The sequence below is a fragment of the Equus przewalskii genome, chromosome 5 (assembly GCF_037783145.1).
Source record: "Equus przewalskii isolate Varuska chromosome 5, EquPr2, whole genome shotgun sequence".
In the NCBI taxonomy this organism is placed as follows: Eukaryota; Metazoa; Chordata; class Mammalia; order Perissodactyla; family Equidae; genus Equus; species Equus przewalskii.
In genome coordinates this window covers 51,747,859-51,767,230 of record NC_091835.1, presented here as the reverse complement: position 1 = coordinate 51,767,230, position 19,372 = coordinate 51,747,859, and the positions used below count along the sequence as shown (strand labels likewise).

Below are 19,372 nucleotides of genomic sequence, written 5' to 3'. Positions count from 1 at the left end.
TTATAAATATGTGATATTTTTGTACCTCTGGATGGTATAATTTCTAAAAGAGCTCTATTTAACTGGCTTAAAGTAAGTGCTTATGTAAATTACTTCTAAATATAATATAAACTAAGCCAAATGTTTTTCAGTTAACATGGTGTAAAACTTTTGCTCTACCTAGGTTAAGCAAAAAAAAAAAAAAACAAAAACAAATTCATGTTGTCTCTGTTAAAAAAATTTGAAAGCAAAAAAATTGATGGTTAACTTTGTCTAATGTCTCATGAAGGTGATCTAAACATAATTATTGGGAACAAGTGAACTAAATAGATGTAAGGAAGATTAAATGGTTTTTAGGTGAACTTTTTAACAATAATTGTGTTATGGTATATGTACTTAAAAATAGCTTTCACAATCCTTTCTGTAACTTAAAAACCTTATAGTTTTGCTAAATTAAGTTAAATGATAAAATTTTTTTTGAGTATCTAGACCATTTCCAGATAAGATAAAATATTAGACATCAATTACTAAAACATAGGTTTATCTATTTTTGACTTCTTATAACAGAAAACTAAAAAATGTTTGAGTCTATTAGTAAATATGTCTTTTACCACATTAAAAAAATTATATGCTATGAGAAAATGCATGTTTTCAGTAAATGAAGATATAAGGAATGGATATGTTTTTGTTAAGAAAGTAAATTTGTCCTAAAGTAAAAGTGATTATAGGAAATAGGAAAGAACAAATTCCAGATGTAAAAAAATAAAGTTATAGAAGGTTTGCAGAAGAGGAACACTGAGAAAAGAGTTTCACGCATGGTCAAGTTGGCTAAGATTGAAATGAACTTAATAAGTAAGTGAGTTTTTGTATCAAAAGTAAGATGTGCAAAATTGGAATTTGGGGGGCTGGCCCAGAGGTGCAGGGGTTAAGTGCGCACGTTCCACTTCGGTGGCCTGGGGTTTGCCAGTTGGGATCCCAGGTGTGGACATGGCACCGCTTGTCAAGCCATGCTGTGGTAGGCATCCCACATATAAAGTAGAGGAAGATGGGCATGGATGTTAGCTCAGGGCCAGGCTTCCTCAGCAAAAAGAGGAGGATTGGCAGCAGATGTTAGCTCAGGGCTAATCTCCCTCAAAAAAAAAAATTAGAATTTGGTTTTCTCTCTCTTAAAGGACAGTTTTCTTGGACTTTTACTCTGTCCTTTTTTTTTTTTTTTTTGAGGAAGATTAGCCCTGAGCTAACTACTGCCAATCCTCCTCTTTTTGCTGAGGAAGACTGGCCCTGAGCTAATATCCATGCCCATCTTCCTCTACTTTATACATGGGACGCCTACCACAGCATGGATTTTACTAAGCGGTGCCATGTTTGCACCTAGGACCTGAACTGATGAACCCCAGGCCTCCGAGAAGCAGAATGTGCACACTGAACTGCTGCACCACCAGGCGGCCCCCTTCTCTGTTCTTAATAAAGAGATTGTGGAAGGTTTTTTTTCTTTACCTTTGAGTAGTGTACCAAAAAGGCAGGGATTTTATGTTTTATCAAAGTAATTCCCTATGTTCAGAAAGCTGATGGGGCCAGCCTAGTGGTGTAGTGGTTAAGTTCATGTGCTCCATTTTGGTGGCCCAGGGTTCATGGGTTCAGATCCTGGGTGCAGACCTACACATCACTCATCAAGCCATACTGTGGTGGCATCCCACATAAAAAACAGAGGAAGATGGGCACAGATGTTAGCTCAGGAACAGTCTTCCTCACACACAAACAAAAAAGTTTTTTTTTAAAAAAAGCTGAGGCCTCTCTATTAAGAGTACTAAGGGGTTTGTGGGGGGTTTGTTTTTTCAACAGTTTAACTCTCTGTGTATGCTTTTAACATCTTCCATTGTCATTTTGGTTAAATGGATAACTAAGCATTGTTTCACAGTGGCTTATGACCCTATTTGATCAAGTGTTTTAAAACATTTTGATAGTTTTGACAAATTTCCTAAAATCAAATTCTAAATGAAGTCTTTTTGACCTGGAAATAACTGACATTTTCCAGAGGGCCCTAGAACACCTCACCTCAAGAAAATTTGTTCTCTTCCTATAAAAAGGGAAATATTAAACTAATTAGGCTTATTTGGTATGTAAAATCTCATGGGAAGCATTGTCAAATAAATGATGATAAACTTTCTTAGGTTCTATTGTGTGGGTCAATGTTATTAATATAAGTGTTCTAAAAATTATATAAAATTCTGATATGTCTTGGGATAATGTTATCAGTCATAATTCTAGTCACTATCTTAAAAATGTGTGTCATAAAAATAACCGTTTCTTTGTTAATTACATTATGATGTTAAGTCTTTTGTCATCTATAGATAGTTATTGTTTTACCCTGATGCTTTTGCAAAAATGTTCCATCTTCAGAGAGATTCATGGAAAGGATTCTGACACTTACTCTAGAATACACTTTTCTAATAAACTTTCAGATCATCAAACTGAACTGGGTAAGACATGACACAACTCTACCTGATTTTCTCCTCTCTTTCTTAGAAAGACAATATTCTTATCTACATCTCCCAATCTCTTACAAAATAGAAAAAATCTTTCTAACTCTTGGGTTTGTCATCAGAAGCCTCATCCTGTACATGAATCTAGAGAATTATGTAGGACATTTAATTAACAATCTCTCCACCATTTTCCCCCTAATTCCTTGTGCTAAGTGTCTAGAACTTCTTGCCTAACCAATCAAACCTCCAGAGATTTAAGAGGTAACATTTATAACTGTTGTAAATATCTCTTGTTTTACTTGGGTAAACACCTCTGGCAAGGTAGAGACAGCACTAGACAGAATCCAGGCACAAGCTGAATGGTTACAGGCAGTGCCTACTGACATCCTGTGGTTCTTGGATCTCTTTAGCTGACTGCCCCAGGCATTGCCTCCCAGTTTAGGTCTATTCTCCAATTTGGATACAGCATTTTGTTTGTTATTATAGGAATTCTCATTGTTATAAAACCTTGTCTCCTCTGCATAGCTCATGTTATAAAAACACCATTCAGATAATGGGCACTCAGCACTTTGAAATGATTACTAAGGCTTGTGAAACTTCATGGAACTGCAGAAGATGTTTACCCTGACATGAACTTGATGGTAGAAGCTTCCTCTGCTCTAGCAGTCTTGTTGCTCAAACGTGGCCTAAAGGCTCCTAAGAAAACTGCTTTCTTTCCTATGTGGGACACGACATACCAGGAATGAGCCTTCCTGGCAATGAGGGGCCAACAATGCTTTGATGGCGGATCAGCAATACTTTCCAGTGTTTGACAGTGATGCTTTCAGAGAAAGATCTTGATCAAAAGGGGAAAATGTGAAAGATGACATGAGTAGAGCCATAAAATAGAGCTAGAGCAGCCATTTCAGAGGAATTGCCTTGTTTTCTTTATCTTCCAAACTGGACTAAACCACCAACACTCCAGTAAGTCAATAAGGACAATAACATCCTGTTTGTAAGGACTGATGAGATTGGACTTTGCTGATGACTGAATTGCTAACCAATTACTGAAGGACAAGTCTAGCCTTTGGGCTGATGACTGAAACTCAAGTCAATCCATGAATTACACACCTAGCCTTGCCTTATCTAGTACCAATGAACTCTTCTTTAATACAATTTACCTCATCTTCCTCCCTTTTCTCCATAAAAACTCTGAGCCCCTCTCCTATAATCGGGACACTTTCTGGTTTCTACCTGAATTTGTGCTCCCCAGATGTAGTCCTTTGACCCCAAATAAATGTTTTGCCTCTTAAACTGGTTTCTGTTTTTGTAGGCTGACAGTTACTTGGGGTTGAATTGTGTCCCCCAAAAGATATGTTGAAGTCCCAAATCCCAGTCCCTGTGAATGTGATCTTATTTGGAAATAGGGTCTCTGCAGATGTAATCAAGTTAAAATGAGGTCAAACTGAATTAGGAGGAGCCCTTAATCCAATATGGCTGGTGTCTTTTGAGGAGGAAACAGATACACAAAGGGGGACACCTGTGATCTCCCTTTAGTGACTGAACTGCTTCTGGGGCAAGTCAAGACCCACCTGGGGTTACCAGAAGCTGGAAGAGGCAAGGAAGGAGTCTCCCCTCCCCACAGGTTTCAAAGGAAGCATAGCCTTGCCCACATCTAGCCTCCAGAACTGCCAGAGAATGTTTCTGTGGTTTGAAACCACCCAGTTTATGGTACTTTGTTACAGCAGTCCGAAGAAACTGATACAATAACTATCAACATACCGCAGAGAATTGCTCATTTTACTTGGTTGAAGGGGAACTGGCATTAAATAAGCCCAACTGAGGATTCTTTTGTCAAGATTTCTTTGTGGCTTTCCTTCCCAGAGTCATAACATGGGGATTCTCAGGGTAGGCAGGAGCTGTGCCTCATCCATCTTTATCTTCCTAAGGCCAACCAGAAAGCGTGTAAATAATAGGTGTGAAGTTTGTTTTATGAACCAAACTGAGCTTTGTATTTTACAGAGTTTACATTTAAAAAAAAAACACTTGAAATGCCAAATGTTCATTTTTGAGGTCTCTCCTCATATATTATTGTTCTGATCATTAATACACCTAATCCAAGGGCTATATATAAGTGAAAAACAATCATGATTTTTTTAAAATTATGTAAACAGAAATATAATAATAGCTAACATTTATTAAGCAATTATGAGATGCTAAGTACTGCTGAGTGCTTTATACACAGCTTCATGTTGGATCTCATCACTGCCTTATTACCTACTCTGAGTTTTAAATGTGAGACTCCAAAGAAGTTAGTAATTTGCCAAAACTCATAGAATTGATAAGTGATCGAGCCAGGTACCAGCTCTCAACTATGAGCAAACATATGACGATGCCCAAACCTGCGCTACACCAGAGCCACACGCGGCTATTTAAATGTAAATGAAAATTAATTACGATTAAGCAAAATGAACAGTTCAGTTCCTTACACACGCTAACCACATTTCAAATGCTCAATAGCCACATGTGGCTTGGTGCAGACACAGACCATTTCCATCATCACAGAATGTTCTGTTGGAAAGCACTTAACAGTCATAATACATTGAAAGCCCATATGGTGGCTGGTTAAAGGAAGAGAAGGATGGGGGAAGGACGAGAACAAAGGAAAAGGAAAGAGAAAGACTCAGGCTGAGGGAGAGCCATTCGGTGGAGAAAGGAGCCTATATCTATGGATAGAGCGGGCTCTGGGGACTTTTTTAATCTATTATATTGTAAGCTTTGGTGGTTAAAATTCCAAAGTATATTAAATATATATTTTTACAAAAATCAGAGAGCTGCGATTGAACAGGTCGTTGTTAGTTCTCAGCTGTGTGCCTGGCAATGGGTGAGGGCAGATCGCCAAGTGAACAAAATAGGTACAATTTCCCATCATAAAAGTTAGAGCAATATTAACCAAATAATTAGAATAAAGCATGACGGTTACTTTGAAGTGGAAAGAATTCTATGGAAATAAACAGCAGAGGGACCCACCATAGCCTAGATAGGATCCAGGGTTGTCTCCCCGAGGAAGTGATGTGTAAACGGAGAAAGGATGGATGAGAGAGCCTGGCAATGGCGCGGAGGGTTTCAGGGGAGGGCCAGCTGTGAGAAGGCCTGACGTCACAAGGAAGGACTGCAATAAGTGAAATGTGTGGCTGGAGAGAGGGAGAGAAGCAAAAGGAGAGCTGGAGAGTCAGGGGGAGGGGCCAGAATATGGGATGGGTCGGGGAGCTTGCTAAAATCTTTTGTCATAAGGATGATGTAAAGCCTTCAAGATTTTTCAGCCAAGAAGAGAGGGGTTCAGATCTGCATTTCGAGACGATTTCTCTGGCTGCCATGCTAAGAATGGCTTAAAGGGAAGCAAGGCTGGAGGCAGAGAGGCTTCTGGAAAGCTCTTTACTACTTGGAGAGCTGTAGTATGACTGGAGAAATGGCGACTGTCAGGATATTTGCAGCTAGAATGGACAGACATTGGTGATCATGCGGTTGTGTCTGAAGGACCACCCTTCTGTTTCTAGCTAGGCAACTGCATAGAGGAGGGGTCAGCAACCTGCATATCCACTCTGTGCTGTTTTTGTAAATACAGTCTTATGGGAACACGGCCATGCTCATTCTTTTACATAGTATCTACGGCTGCTTTTGTGATACAGTGTCAGATCTGAGTAGTTGCAGCAGAGAACACACGGCCCTCAAAGCCTAAAATATTTACACTCTGGCCCTTTAAGAAAATGTTTGCCAACTAGGATAAATGATCATTATCTACATTTATTGAGAGATTAAGACTTACCAGGCAAGATTCTAAGTAATTTACATTTGTTACATAGGTTATTATAACCTATCCCAATTGGCAAACATGAAGTGTTGCTGTTGTCCCATTTTGCAGATGAGAAAGCTGAGGCACAGATATGACCTTCTCATTCACACCCGTAGCTTCAGTTACCATCTGTGTGCTAGTAACTCATCAAATGTTTATTTCTAATCCAGAGCTCTCATTTTAGCTTCAGATAGGCATATCTCTAACAGCCAGTTTCAGAAGCACCTCGAGACTCAATGTGTCACAAACTAGATGCCTGCTTGTCCCCTCAAACCACATCATTTTTCAGTGTTCTATTTTTCTTGGTGAATATCACCAACCAGAGGAGCAAGCCAGAATACAAGGAGTCCTCTTTGGCACCTGTCTCTTCCTTATTCCTTCTCATATCCTATCATCTAAAGATTGCAGCAATCTGGCCGCTTCTCTCCATCTGTATCACCTACCACCCGCCAAGTCCGACTTATTAATGGGGTCATCTCATACGTGGATTCTGTAATAAATCCTCATAAATCCATTCCTTTCTACCCGGGCCCTTCTCCAGTCTCCAAACTGCAGCAGAGTGCCCTTCCATCCTGTCACCCCTCCACCCTCATTCCCTACCTAATCCTTTCAAATGTTTTTCCTGTTCTTAGGATTCCATGGGCCTTTTCACTGTGTTTTTACATTGTTTCATTTTTTTTTAAAGATTTTATTTTTCCTTTTTCTCCCAAAGCCCCCCAGTACATAGATGTGTATTTTTAGTTGTGGGTCCTTCTAGTTGTGGCATGTGGGATGCTGCCTCAGCATGGCTTGAAGAGCGGTGCCATGTCCACGCCCAGGATTCAAACTGGTGAAACCCTGGGCCGCTGAAGCAGAGGGCTCGAACTTAACCACCTGGCCACGGGCCGGCCCCCTGTTTTTGAATTATTTTACAGATAAATGATAGATATGCAGAATAATTCTTGTCTGTAGACAGGTAAATAAATTCTGAAGATCAGGATTCAGTTCTCTCCCGTACTGTGGAAGAAGCCAGTTTTATGTCCATTTGCAAATTCATTGCACTATTCCTGACCCAGAAATGTGTCTGTTCTTTGAACCAGTTTTAACATTTGCCTGGTAACTTCCTTAAATGAGTTAAATAAACTCTACAATACAAGTTCATTTTATATCCATAGGACAGCCATGCTTTTACTTTTTGGGGGAAGCTTATCCTTTAACTCTCTCTTTAAGACACTACATCGTTGGCTGGTTGCCCACCCTCACAGTCTCACCCTGGCCCCAGCTCTCTCCTCTTGTCTCTTCTCCAGCCCCTGGCTCTCTTTTAGTCCCCTGTAAGCACCACATTCCTTCCCTTCTCAGAGATGTCCTCTGACCCTGGAACTCACTTTCATCCTGGATGTTCTTCATCCCTTCCTCCTTTAGCAAATTTTTTTATCCTCCAGATCTCTGCTCAAGGATCGCTTGCTGGAAAGCCCTTCCAGGCCTTTCTGAGTTAGTTACATGCCATTATTAGAGGCTCTTAAAGCACACGGAGCACTTGTTACATTGCAATTTTACATTTGTAGGATTAATTAACACTTTTTAACACAAGTAACATTTTTCTATCTGGCTGGAGGCAATGCAGGATAATAGGATGGAGGTATGCTGACATTGCATCTCCAGCATGTAGCCCAGCCCAGTGCCTTCACAAATGTCACATACAGAATAATACATAATAAATAGTTTAGATAGATATTTGACTATAAGCACTTACTGCTCAGGAGAGAAGTGAACTGAAAAAAATAAATATTTGGGTGTCTTCAGCATATAGGTGCAGCCATGAAAATGTACAGGAAGCAAAACCATTGGGTTGAGCAAAACAAACTATTAGGAATCTTGTTTAGGTAGAATAATTGGACAGACGTCAAATTATAGTCACTTGAAGGGGGTGGAAATAGAAGCAGTTAATACAGATGGCATTTTCACACAGTTTGGCTCTGAAAGAGAGGAAAGGAGCAGGTGACACTGTGGTCATTCTTTAATAACACCATTCTTGTATTATATATGCTTTCTTGACTGAAAAGGGAGGATTTACCGGTAACGTTTAAAATAGCAAGAAAACTGGAGTTGTGAGAGGCTACTTTTAAAACCATAAAAGGTTTGTATGACTGTCTGGTGTAGACAGCCTTTCGAACAGAAAGTTTCTAATTCTTCAACTAAGGGTTTCTAATTCTTAACTTTGGGCAAGGGTCTCAAACTCAAACTAGCACCTCTAGAGTTTACTTAGTCTGTCTTTTTTTTTTCTTCAATTTTACAATTTGATTTTAAATTTCTTTAAAAAGAGTCTGAGTTGCCAGCGACACTGGCCTCTCTTTGATGGCCTGTGACACGTCTGGACTGTATGTCTGGAGATTTAGGACTCCACCCCAGTATAAGAGGCTTTTCTATGCCTTGTATGCAGGGGAGGGAGGAAGTGAGAAGTGAATGTTGTTTTCTGAGTTGATAAGATTAGAGCTATATTGTCTTTAGGGCCGTATGAAATCAAGGCTAAAACCAGACCAGATTTAACCGCTCTTATCCAGCATAAACCGCCCTTCCCCTTTTCCAAGATCCAGCCAGCCCAAGTCTCCTCTTCCTATTAACTTGAAAGCGGAGAAGGCTCATATTTAGGCTGACATTGCCCCGGGAGATCACGCCAGCAGAGACAATAGCTCTTCCAATCTTCCTTTTCCCTTCCTAACCTGGGTAGTAGTTCAAACGTCCCCTTCCCAGCGCTCTTTCTAAATATTGCTATCACAGGCCTACATCATAAAACTGTCGAAAGAGTTCCATTGGGAGATCTTGATGGTCTGTTTTTGCCTGAAAATGATGAATGGCTGCGTCTAAGTGCCATCGAGGTCTTTGAGCAGAAATAGCTCTCAGGGAATGTGAGCCTGGTAGCCCCTCAATACCCAGAGTTACAAATCCGACTTGGGGAGATGGCGCAAAGAAATCTAAAACCCAGACTCGCGATCTTCCCCTTCAGTTTGCACGTGGGGGTCGGTGGCAGACAAGAGCCCATGAAGCACTGCCAATCCCGGCTGCAAACTGTCCGCGAGCAGAAACTGCCGTTTGTCGGTTTGTCGGCGGAAGATCTACCCTAATGTAAATTGATTTCCCCGAGGTTGCTTTCGCTAACCCGGAGGGGCGTTTCCGGGCCCAGGGGTTGTTTGCTAAATAAGGATGCTCGCGAAGTGCCTGCGCTGGGAAAGGCGCTCGCTCGTGGCGCGCACTCTCGTGCCCCAGCCCGAGCCTGGCTGGCACGACTAGGGCTTTGATTTTCCCGACTGAAGAACGAGAGGGCCCAGACAGGGTGGAGGCTCCTCCCCCAGAGATGCTGGAGGGGCTACGTGGTTCCCTGCGCCTGGCCCTGGCGCGGGGCCCCGGGCGGTGGCAGCCCGCGCCGCCGCGTCCGTGCCGCCTGCATTCGTGTCCAGCCGTGCGCTGCGTGCCGCCGCCGCTCTCCGCAGCCCCGCGCTCCCGGAGCCTCCCCATGGCCAGCCCGCCCCGCGCCGCCGCGGCCCTCGCCCGCCAGGTACCTCGCCCCCGGGGGTCTGCGGAAGGGGGGGACGGTTTGGACCCCAGGTCTCCGAAGCCCTTTGCTGCCGTTTCCTGCACCGTCGTGCTTCGCCCCGCACCGCCGTTCCGTCTCCAGCGAGGCGTCCCCTCTTCCCCTAGCCCTGCCCGAAATCTAGAGTCCCATCCTGCGAACCTCGCCTCGGAGAGGCCCCTGCCGGCCAGGTCTAACGCCCCGCGGGGGACCCGCTCCGGAGCGCGGCGCGGACAGCCATGGGGAGCGGGAGGGTCGCCATGGACGCTGCTTTGGGGGAGGAGGCGGGAGCGGAATTTCTGGGCTCCAGAACCGACGGCCACATCCCGCGTGTCTTCGCCACCCCAAAATATTTTGACCGCAGCATTCTGCCTCTTTGGATCCCTTTCTTCCCTTTCTCTCGTAGCTATTTAGCGGATTAGGCTTTTTTGGTTTTGGGTTTTTTCTTTTTAATCTTTGCACCTTTTTCCAATTCGCCCCGCATCCGTTGTGTCCTCAAGTATCTTTTAAATTATCCCCTAATTCCATGAGGTTTTGTCCTTAATGTGTGAGGTTTGGTGCCCACGCGCCTGCGTCGGAGGACCCTGCCCGTGGAGAAAATGGTTCACTCTCGTCCCCATCCCTTTTCCAGGCTTGCTATTGTGCGCCAGTGATTGACAAGACCACGAGGCTGAGCGCGCCCAGGAGATTTTTCTATAAACGGTTTAAAATCCTAGTCGAGACTATTTACTCGGGACGTAAGGGAGACAATTACTCTCTTGTTCTTTGCTGGTGAGCCCCGGCTCGGTAGGGCGAACCCGGAATTTAACCAGTCTGCCCTAAGCCGGCGGTGGAGGACAAAAACGGCCGCGACCTCAGGCAGGGTAGAAAGTGAAGGGCAGCGCTCCCAGGACGCTCTCTCTGGGCGCTCGCGCCTGGGGCTTGATCCTCCTTTTCCTGTTCGCCTGCGGACGGGAGCGGAGCAGAGGCTGTAATGGTGAGTCATATTGATTCCTCCAGGCCCCGGTTACTCACCTGGTTTTACTTAATGGATTTACTTCTTTTTTAAGGACTGCAATAATGGATGCTCCGCGGAATGCACCGGAGAAACAGGATCAAAAGAGGTGGTGGGGACTTTTAAGGTAAGTTATTTGCCAGAGGTTAAATGAAACAACAGTTCAACCTAATAAATCTATTTCTTGTTGAGATTTGGGGCAATTTTCACTGGTTTATACAGTAGTTTAGATATGCTGCCACGCATTTTAAATTTCACTCTTAGGGGGAAAAAATCATTTGGGGAACAGTCGTAGATTGATCACATCTAAAATTAACTGGCAGTTAATTGCTTATTTTGTTTCATGAATCATAAATTTTTCTTGGAGAATAATCAACTTGTGAATATTCACCTAGAGGTTTATCTGATTGTATAATAAGTATAACCCTTCGCTGTCCTTGTGGAAAGTTAAACTGATGATTTTTCTTTTTAAGCAGCACCTAACATTTCAAAGTAACAGTGTTGTATTTCCTTTTCTGTCTAAATTATGAGATTTATGTAATAAATAATCCCATACTTCACAGAGGAATAGTGAGGAGCAAATGAGAAAGAATCTTCTAAATGTATTTTGAAAATCGTAAAAATACAAACATAAAGTGTTTTGTTATTTTCTCTGTACGTCATTCTCTCCACCTCTCTCCCCACCCCAACCATGGAGGTTTTTGCTTCTCCTCTTTCTGCCTCCTTCTCCTTTCCTGCTGCCAGTTTCAGTCACCGTGAATTGTCATCCATTGCACAGAGTGTCCTAATGATCTCACAGCCTGGCGGGGTTCAGAGAGGGAGTGAAACTTGACTCGTCAATTTCACACCTCCCCAGCTCTTACTATGTGCCCGGGACTGTGCCACGAATTGGGAATTCCAAGATAAATTGAGGAAAAGGTGTCTGCTCTCAGGATTTTTTAAAAACCAGAATATAACAGAATAGAGTAATTTCCTCACTAAAATAAGGTTGTGAATTTTATTTGTCCATAATATTCCTGGTCCTTTAAAGATATCTTCTGTAGCCCTAGAGCTGATCTACTCTGTTCTGCTAGTCTATGAAGACTAAGCTCTAATGAATTTTGAGGATTAATATTGAGATATGGGTCCTAGAAAAAATGAGATAAAAGGGACTCCTACTTGGGGTCATTTTATACAGTAGGTACCTTCTACTCGGGGTCATTTTATACAGTAGGTACCTTCCTCAAAGGATATAGATAAACACAATTTTCCCTAAAGACCTTTCTACTTTTATACATAAAGAAGAATTTTTGCAAAGTGAAGAATGAATTCATAATGTAAATAATCTCTTTATTAATTTAGATTTCTACATATTAGGTGTTAAAGGGGAGGTATATTGACATTCCACACTCACGCATTTACATAGCAAAACATGCGTAGTAATGGTGGTGGTATTTAGAGGGCATATGTGATGCAGCAAATGAAAACAAATTGGTAATTTGTGAGAGAAAAGTGTTGGGTTTTATAGGACTATCTTTACTTTGACATATTTTTCTATCTCCTTGATTTACCCCATTTATAACTTTTAAACTGCCTTTTGGGTCTCTCTTGGATGGTTTTCATATTGCCTCTCCTCCCCCATTTTGACGTGGTCGTTTTTAAGTGAGGATGCAGTTTTCCCACAGGGATCAGCAATGAGATGCCTTATTACTGGAGAATCCTATGGAATCTTTGTGTGAACGCCAGTATCTTTGTTTCAAAGAGGTCAGCTATCTATTTCTTCCAATTCCCCCTGTTTTATAGATCTCCACAGAACGTGACACTCCAAATCTGTAATTCTCCTCTTCCTACCTCCCCATTAGATTTTAAGAGTGTCACTAAAAGATAATGAATGTAGCGGCAAAGGCTTTCCAAATAGAGTAAGAAAAATGTGCTCATTGTAGAACAAAGTTATGCAGCTTCTGATACAGTCGCAGTGCAGAGATAGTCTTTGAAAGTGTAAGTACTGAGGCCAGTGCAGTCAAGTATAGATGCACCATTGAGTGGTGAGCAGAAGCTGAATGGAGGCTGACACCGTCCTCAGATGCTCTCAACCGACTTGTACTAGCCTGCTATGGGCTTTCCCATTTCAAACCAAATGGTTAACCCAACTATGCAATTTGAGTTAGGAAATTCTGGTTTTTCATATGCCCTGTTTCTGTCAGTATTTCTTGTCATTTCACAAGCCAGTCATTGTGGCCTTCCGAATTCTTCCACAAGCATTTGGTATGAACCATCCTGACTTTGAAGTCATCAGAGAGCATGGAGCATTGGCAAGAGATTAATTACGCAGGAGAAAGTATCATTTTACAAATACTGTTATTTTTAGCCATCTTTGGAAAGGAAATGTAGAAAAAGAAAATAATTTCTATAGAACACTGATAAAAATTATTTATAAAATTTGTTTCTTTTATGCCAATGACTTTTTTCTCTCAGACTTACATTTCGTGTCTACTCAAAACCAGTCACACACCTTCAGTTAACATTGTTTGTTTACTTTTGAACTTCGTTCACCTGTATCACCCTAATTGTTTAGATTTAGTATACTTAGGTAATTTCTCTTTGAGCTCAGGTTAAAAGCTGGTATTTTGAGTTTCCAGAATTGCAGACATTTTTTCAAATAAAGGAAATTAGAGTTCTTGATGAAATTCGGAAGCTGCCCAATTGTGCATTACTGTAAACAACTGTGTATAGGGCAATCCTTAAGTACAAATTAGAAAGTTAGAAGGTTACTATTCATATCATTAAGAAATCATGTGTCAGGGCCGGCCCATGGTCGAGTGGTCAAGTTCTCGTGCTCTGCTTCAGTGGCCCAGGATTTTGCCGGCACTGCTCATCAGGCCATGCTGAGGGGACGTCCCACATGCCACAACCAGAAGGACCCACAACTAAAAAAAATATGCAACTATGTAGTGGGGGGATTTGTGGAGGAAAAAAAAAAAGGATTAGCCTTTAAAAAAAAGAAAAGAAAAGAAATCACATGTCTTATAAAAGGATATAGTAGTTTACTGAAATAGGGCTAATACCTGGTAATTTAATAACTTATACTCAATTTCTAGTAACTTAACTAGTATTAACATGTTATAATTACAAAGGCACTAAGTCGAGCATAAAAACACCTTATTCTATATCTCTGCTTTGCCATTACTAACTTGACCTCTCAGGGCCAGGGTGTCACTATGGATGGTCCTAGAAGTATTTTAAGGAGAGAGTCCAGAAAGGTAAAAATGATATATTGGGCCATAATCATTCTTAAAGTTGATTCTTTAAGGGTTTGTAATAAAAACAACAACAAAAACGTTTTTATGAAATATAGTAAATATAAATGTTTTTTTATAAAAACTGTAGCAGTCTATTATGTTGAGATAACCATAACCATGGTGATCAATCCAAATTTAGTGAAGTTTAGAACAGAATTAACCAGACATATTTGATATGTATATATAATCCTTACTGCGCTAAACGAGAGTTAAGTCAACATAATAAAGAGAAATGACTTCCGTTCCCAATGGTTCAAGTCAATTAAAAGGATTTTTTAGAGCCAAACCAAGCGTTTTGGAGGATTAGCTGTCTAGATAGAAGGGTTCTATGAGCAGTGAGTAAAGCAGGTGCGAGGCAGTTTGAAAAGCTGAGACTACCACCAGGTTTCTGGGTCAGAACTACAGTTCCACACTTACTGCTGGAGGAAGAAATAAGGGAGTTTGGATAAACTGGAGGCACTGCATGTCCACTGTGACAGGTGGAGGAAATGACAGGAGGCCCAAGAGGGGAGGGTGGGAAGTTTTAGTCCTTCCATCCCTCCTTCCTTGTTAGACAAAAGCATGTAAAGAAGAATGCCTGAGGGCTGGTAAGTGTTCGGGGTCACGTGTACCCAAAATACAGCCCTACCTGTGTTCCTTGTTAACAGAACCCTGATTTTGTTTGCAATTCTCTGACTAGCCCTGGGTGACAAACTTGCATTCCCAGCCTCCCTTGCAGCGAGAGAGATCAATGTGACACATTTCTAACCAAGAAGGCATAAGGGAATTTTTGGGAGAATTTTGCTTTTGTGTTCAAGGGAACAGATGTGGCTAGTATGGTCCTTTTCCTCCTCTTTCTTTGGACCTTGATTAGGTCATTAAAGCTGAAGCTACAGCTATAGCAGCCTTCTTTTCACTGTGAGGAGAGGGTCAAGAACATCACAGAGCCTTGACACTATGGGATGCTGCCAGGCTTGGCTCCTCCCCACTTGCGGTGGGAGAAAACCAACTCCTCTTTGTTTTTTACTTACTTGCAGCTGAATGCATTGCTAAACGATAAGTAAAAGCTATAAGTAAAAGGTTTATGCAGAACCTTAGTGAGAGGTGGAATTGAAAAAGGAGGTTAGTGCCATACTTGGGCTTCTTGATTTTTGGGTTACAATATTTGGACTTGAATCTGTAGCCATTTAGCTGTCCATGGGCGTTGAAGGGCATGATCAAGCATGTGATTATGTTCATGAGGGATTATGAGGAAGAGACACTAGATATTTGCTACCGAGAGGGTAGGAGAAATTGAGGAATCAGATTTATTAAAGAAATACTTATAAGCACAAGTGTCTCAATTCAGTGATTGACACGGGAAACTGAGGGTTGGGAGAATGTTGTGAGAATGATAAATGGCCTCAAAGATAATAAAGATGCAAAGAAAATATAAGAAAAATGCACAATGAATTTGTAGCAGAGGTCATCTCTGGCAAGCGGGAATGTGGTTGCCAGGGTTGTAGTTGGAAATTTTTTCCTTTTCCTTTTGCTTTTCTTCTTTACAGCAGCATTTTAAAAATAAGAATTAAGAAGTAAAGAAGTAGAGAGTAATATAAGGGGCCGGCCCGGTGGTGCAGCAGTTAAGTGCACATGTTCCGCTTTGGTGGCCCAGGGTTCACCTGTTCGGATCCTGGATGCGGACATGGCACCGCTTGGCACGCCATGCTGTGGTAGGCATCCCACATATAAAGTAGAGGGAGATGGGCATAGATGTTAGCTCAGGGCCAGTCTTCCTCAGCAAAAAGAGGAGGATTGGCAGCAGTTAGCTCAGGGCTAATCTTCCTCAAAATAAAGAAAATAATATGAATATCAGAAATAGGACCCCAATTTTAAAGGAAGTGTTGTGTGTTCCATTTTAGATATGTTCAGTTTGGGATAACCAAGGTCATACGATTGCAAAAGAGTACGTGGATTTTAGTAAGAATTCAAAATTCACGAGACTTGTATCTCTTTTTTTTTTTAAGATTTTATTTTTTCCTTTTTCTCCCCAAAGCCCCCCCGGTACATAGTTGTGTATTCTTCTAGTTGTGGCATGTGGGACGCTGCCTCAGCGTGGTCTGATGAGCAGTGCCATGTCCGCGCCCAGGATTCGAACTAACGAAACACTGGGCCGCCTGCAGCGGAGCGCGCGAACTTAACCACTCGGCCACGTGGCCAGCCCCCGAGACTTGTATCTCTTGTCAGTGGTTCTCAGCCCTTCCTCTGTATGGACCCCCACTCTTGAGTGTCTTTTTCATTGATCTTAGGTAGGGCATGGGCAGTGGTATTTTTCTAAAAAAACGCAATCTTCCCAGGTAAATCAGCTCAGCAGCCAATGTTGGGAAGCATTGCTCTTCAAGGTGAGGAAATCTTCAAGGGAGATGGTGTGGTATGGCTCTCATCCCTGAGGGCACAGTTAGAATCACTTGGGTAACTTAAAACAAAGCAAAACAACCAACCAACCCCCTCACCTCATCTCTCCAAGATTCTGATTCAGTTCCGGAATGGGGTCCAGTTGAGGGTGGTTAAAAACCTCCGCAGTTGAATCCACTGTGCAGCCAAGGGTGGGAGTCACTGATGCAGAGGGGGAAGTGTGGAGGCTCAAGGAGAAAGCTCCATATGACCCAGAGTCTCTTATTTTACCACCAGTGACACTATCCTTCTCCCCTTTCTCCTTTGCTCCTTCATTCTTTTAAAACAGCGAGAAATGAAAGGAAGTTAGCCATGGTTCTGGCATTATTCTTCATGGCTCCTTCAGATTGCGTGGAATAGAGAGAGAAGCTGGGATTACTTTAATTGCCAGCAGCACTTATGGTGAAGATTCCTGGGGAAATAAGAAAGATGGTACAATCTCGGTTGTACAGAGCCAGAATTCATGGAGAATTGGAATGTGGGTCAGTATACACTGGAGGAACTGGTTCTCTTGGCCCATCCATTTTTCCTACTGCAGCAGCCACAGTGCCTGTATGACTTTCTCCTACCGCTCCCACATTTCCTGCATTCTTGCCACGTTGGGCTCTTTGGGGTTTCTTGAACATGCCAAGCATGTTCCCACCTCAGGGCCTTTGCACTTGCTTCCTCTGTTGGGAATACTTTGCCCCTAGATAGCTACATGGCCTACCTTCTGCTCAAATGTTGCTTCATCAGGGAGGCCTTTCCTAGCTAACCCTTGTATTTAAAAGAAACGTTCTCTTTCCCACTCTATCCTTTTACAGCTGCTTTCATTTTCTTCATAGCACTAATTACCTCCTGACATCTATTTATCCATTTGTTTCTTTTTACTGTTTCCTCTTACTAAGAGAACAGGACTTGTTTTGTTCCCTGAGGTTCCTTTGAGCCTGTGACAATGCAGGTACATAATAAATAGCTCAAAAAATATGAGGTTAAATGAATGAATAACACTTGGTCACAGCAGCTGCTGCCTGTCCATGGCCGATGGTGAGCTTGCTGGAGAAGCAAGGGCTGTGCTATACGCATCTGGTATCTCCTGTGTTTACTCAGTGCAGTGCCTGAGCTACTGTGCTGGTGCAGCTAATGTTCACTGGGTGAATAAAAAGGCAAAAGACTAAGAATAATAAAGCAGATGAGGAAGAAAGAGGAACAAGGGAAGGAAAGAAAAATCACCCTACAGTTGTTTGATATGAGGCAAAGACATAGTCTTGTTTTTAAAATATTATGTAGATTGAAATAAAATATGATGTGTCATTGAAATAAAGTTGTATATATTCCATTGTCTTGGTTTTGTGGCAGGAAAAGTTGTTGTAGAGCTTAGACCTCCTTAAAGGTATAATGATCATGTGTGGGCAGCTTCTTGTTGGTTAACTAATGATAGAATTGATTAGCTAATGATAGAAATAGCAGCTGGGAGGATGAACTTTTCTGTTACTTTTAAAGAACCATGCAAATTATTGGTTCAGTCATTTACAAAATACTAAGAGCTCTGTTGCCTTTGCAATATTTAAGATGTATCCAGAATTCAGTGAGTATAAAAAACTCACCATTTCTACCCACCCTGCCTCCTCTCCATTTTCACCTACTCTCATCTTTCTGTTCTTGTTTTGTGTCTTACCTTCCCCTTTAATAAGAAACCTTTATTAATAGTCTTAGATGAAAATTTGCATTAAATTTGTCTTACTATATTGATATGGTTCCAGAATTTTCTTAGCCCAGGATCTCCCTGCCATCCCCTAAAAAAAGCTAGTAACTGAAGCAAAATCACAAGTGCTTCATTGTGCAAGAATACTGTGGAACCATTCATGTCATAAAAGTTTATGGTAGAATTTCACTCCCTTTAAATCCCGGCCATCTTCTGAGAATGAATCTGTCATTCATTAGGGAGTTCATCTGAAATCAGCCAAACCTTTTTCTCAGTAGGTAAGAAAACCTTTACTGTTGTGTGTGCCAGGCACTGTGCGATGGTTGGAGATTTAACTGTGAGTACTCTAGTCAGAGTTCTTGTCTGAACAGTCTAGAGGGATTGGCAGTTTTTTTTTTCTTAAAGATTTTCTTTTTTCTTTTTTCTCCCCAAAGCCCCCTGGTACATAATTGAATGTTTTTTTAGTTGTGGGTCCTTCCAGTTGTGGCATGTGGGATGCTGCCTCAGCATGGCCTGTCTGATGAGCAGTGCCATGTCTGCGCCCAGGATCTGAACTGGCGAAACCCTGGGTCACTGAAGCAGAGTGCTCGAACTTAACCAGTCAGCCACAGAGCTGGCCTGGCAATTTTTTTTTTAATGGCAATTTTTTTTTTCCTTTTTTGAGGAAGATTAGCCCTGAGCTAAGATCCACCGCCAATCCTCATCTTTTTGCTGAAGAAGACTGGCTCTGAGATAACATCCATGCCCATTGTCCTGTATTTTATATGTGGGATGCCTGCCACAGCATGGCTTGATAAGTGGTGCTGTGTCCACACCTGGGATCCAAACTGGCCAACTATGGGCCACTGAAGTGGAGCATGTGAACTTAACTGCTGCACAACTGGGCCGGCCCCCTTGACAATGTTTTGTAACGGGCTAGATAATAAATATTTTTGGCTTGAGGGCCATCAGATTTCTGACATAGTTAGTGCACTGTGCCATCATTGAAGGTAAAAGAATCCTGTGACTATGTTTCATTAAAACTTTTTTTACAAAATAGGCCAGAAATTGGCAAAATTGGCCTGCATGTCAAATTTGCCCAACATCCTGCTGAATCTAGAGGATAAAAGGAGAGAAATGGGGTTCAAGGATCAAAGCAATTTAGCTGGAATGTATTCCTTTAA

The 19,372-nt window shown here is 41.9% G+C and overlaps 1 protein-coding gene and 1 long non-coding RNA gene across 5 annotated transcripts in view; one reads left to right on the top strand and one right to left on the bottom strand.

Moving 5' to 3' along the window:
- The window catches only part of LOC139083362 (uncharacterized), a 34,101-nt gene extending 28,515 nt beyond the window's left edge, over window positions 1–5,586 (bottom strand). For both annotated transcript variants that reach the window (XR_011540017.1, XR_011540018.1), the window contains exon 1: window positions 5,472–5,586. This is a non-coding gene — a long non-coding RNA (uncharacterized lncRNA). The remainder of the gene's footprint in view (window positions 1–5,471) is intronic.
- The window catches only part of BCAT1 (branched chain amino acid transaminase 1), a 118,582-nt gene that overhangs the window by 27,825 nt on the left and 71,385 nt on the right, over window positions 1–19,372 (top strand). The window contains exons 1-2 of one of the 3 annotated variants that reach the window (XM_070619317.1): window positions 9,276–9,826; window positions 10,891–10,962. In XM_070619317.1, coding sequence (XP_070475418.1) covers window positions 9,626–9,826; window positions 10,891–10,962 — 273 coding nt within the window. In that variant the 5' untranslated portion in view covers window positions 9,276–9,625. Of the gene's footprint in view, window positions 1–9,275; window positions 9,827–9,867; window positions 10,818–10,890; window positions 10,963–19,372 lie in introns of those variants that run through there. The other 2 variants (XM_070619319.1, XM_070619318.1) reach the window with 2 other exon arrangements.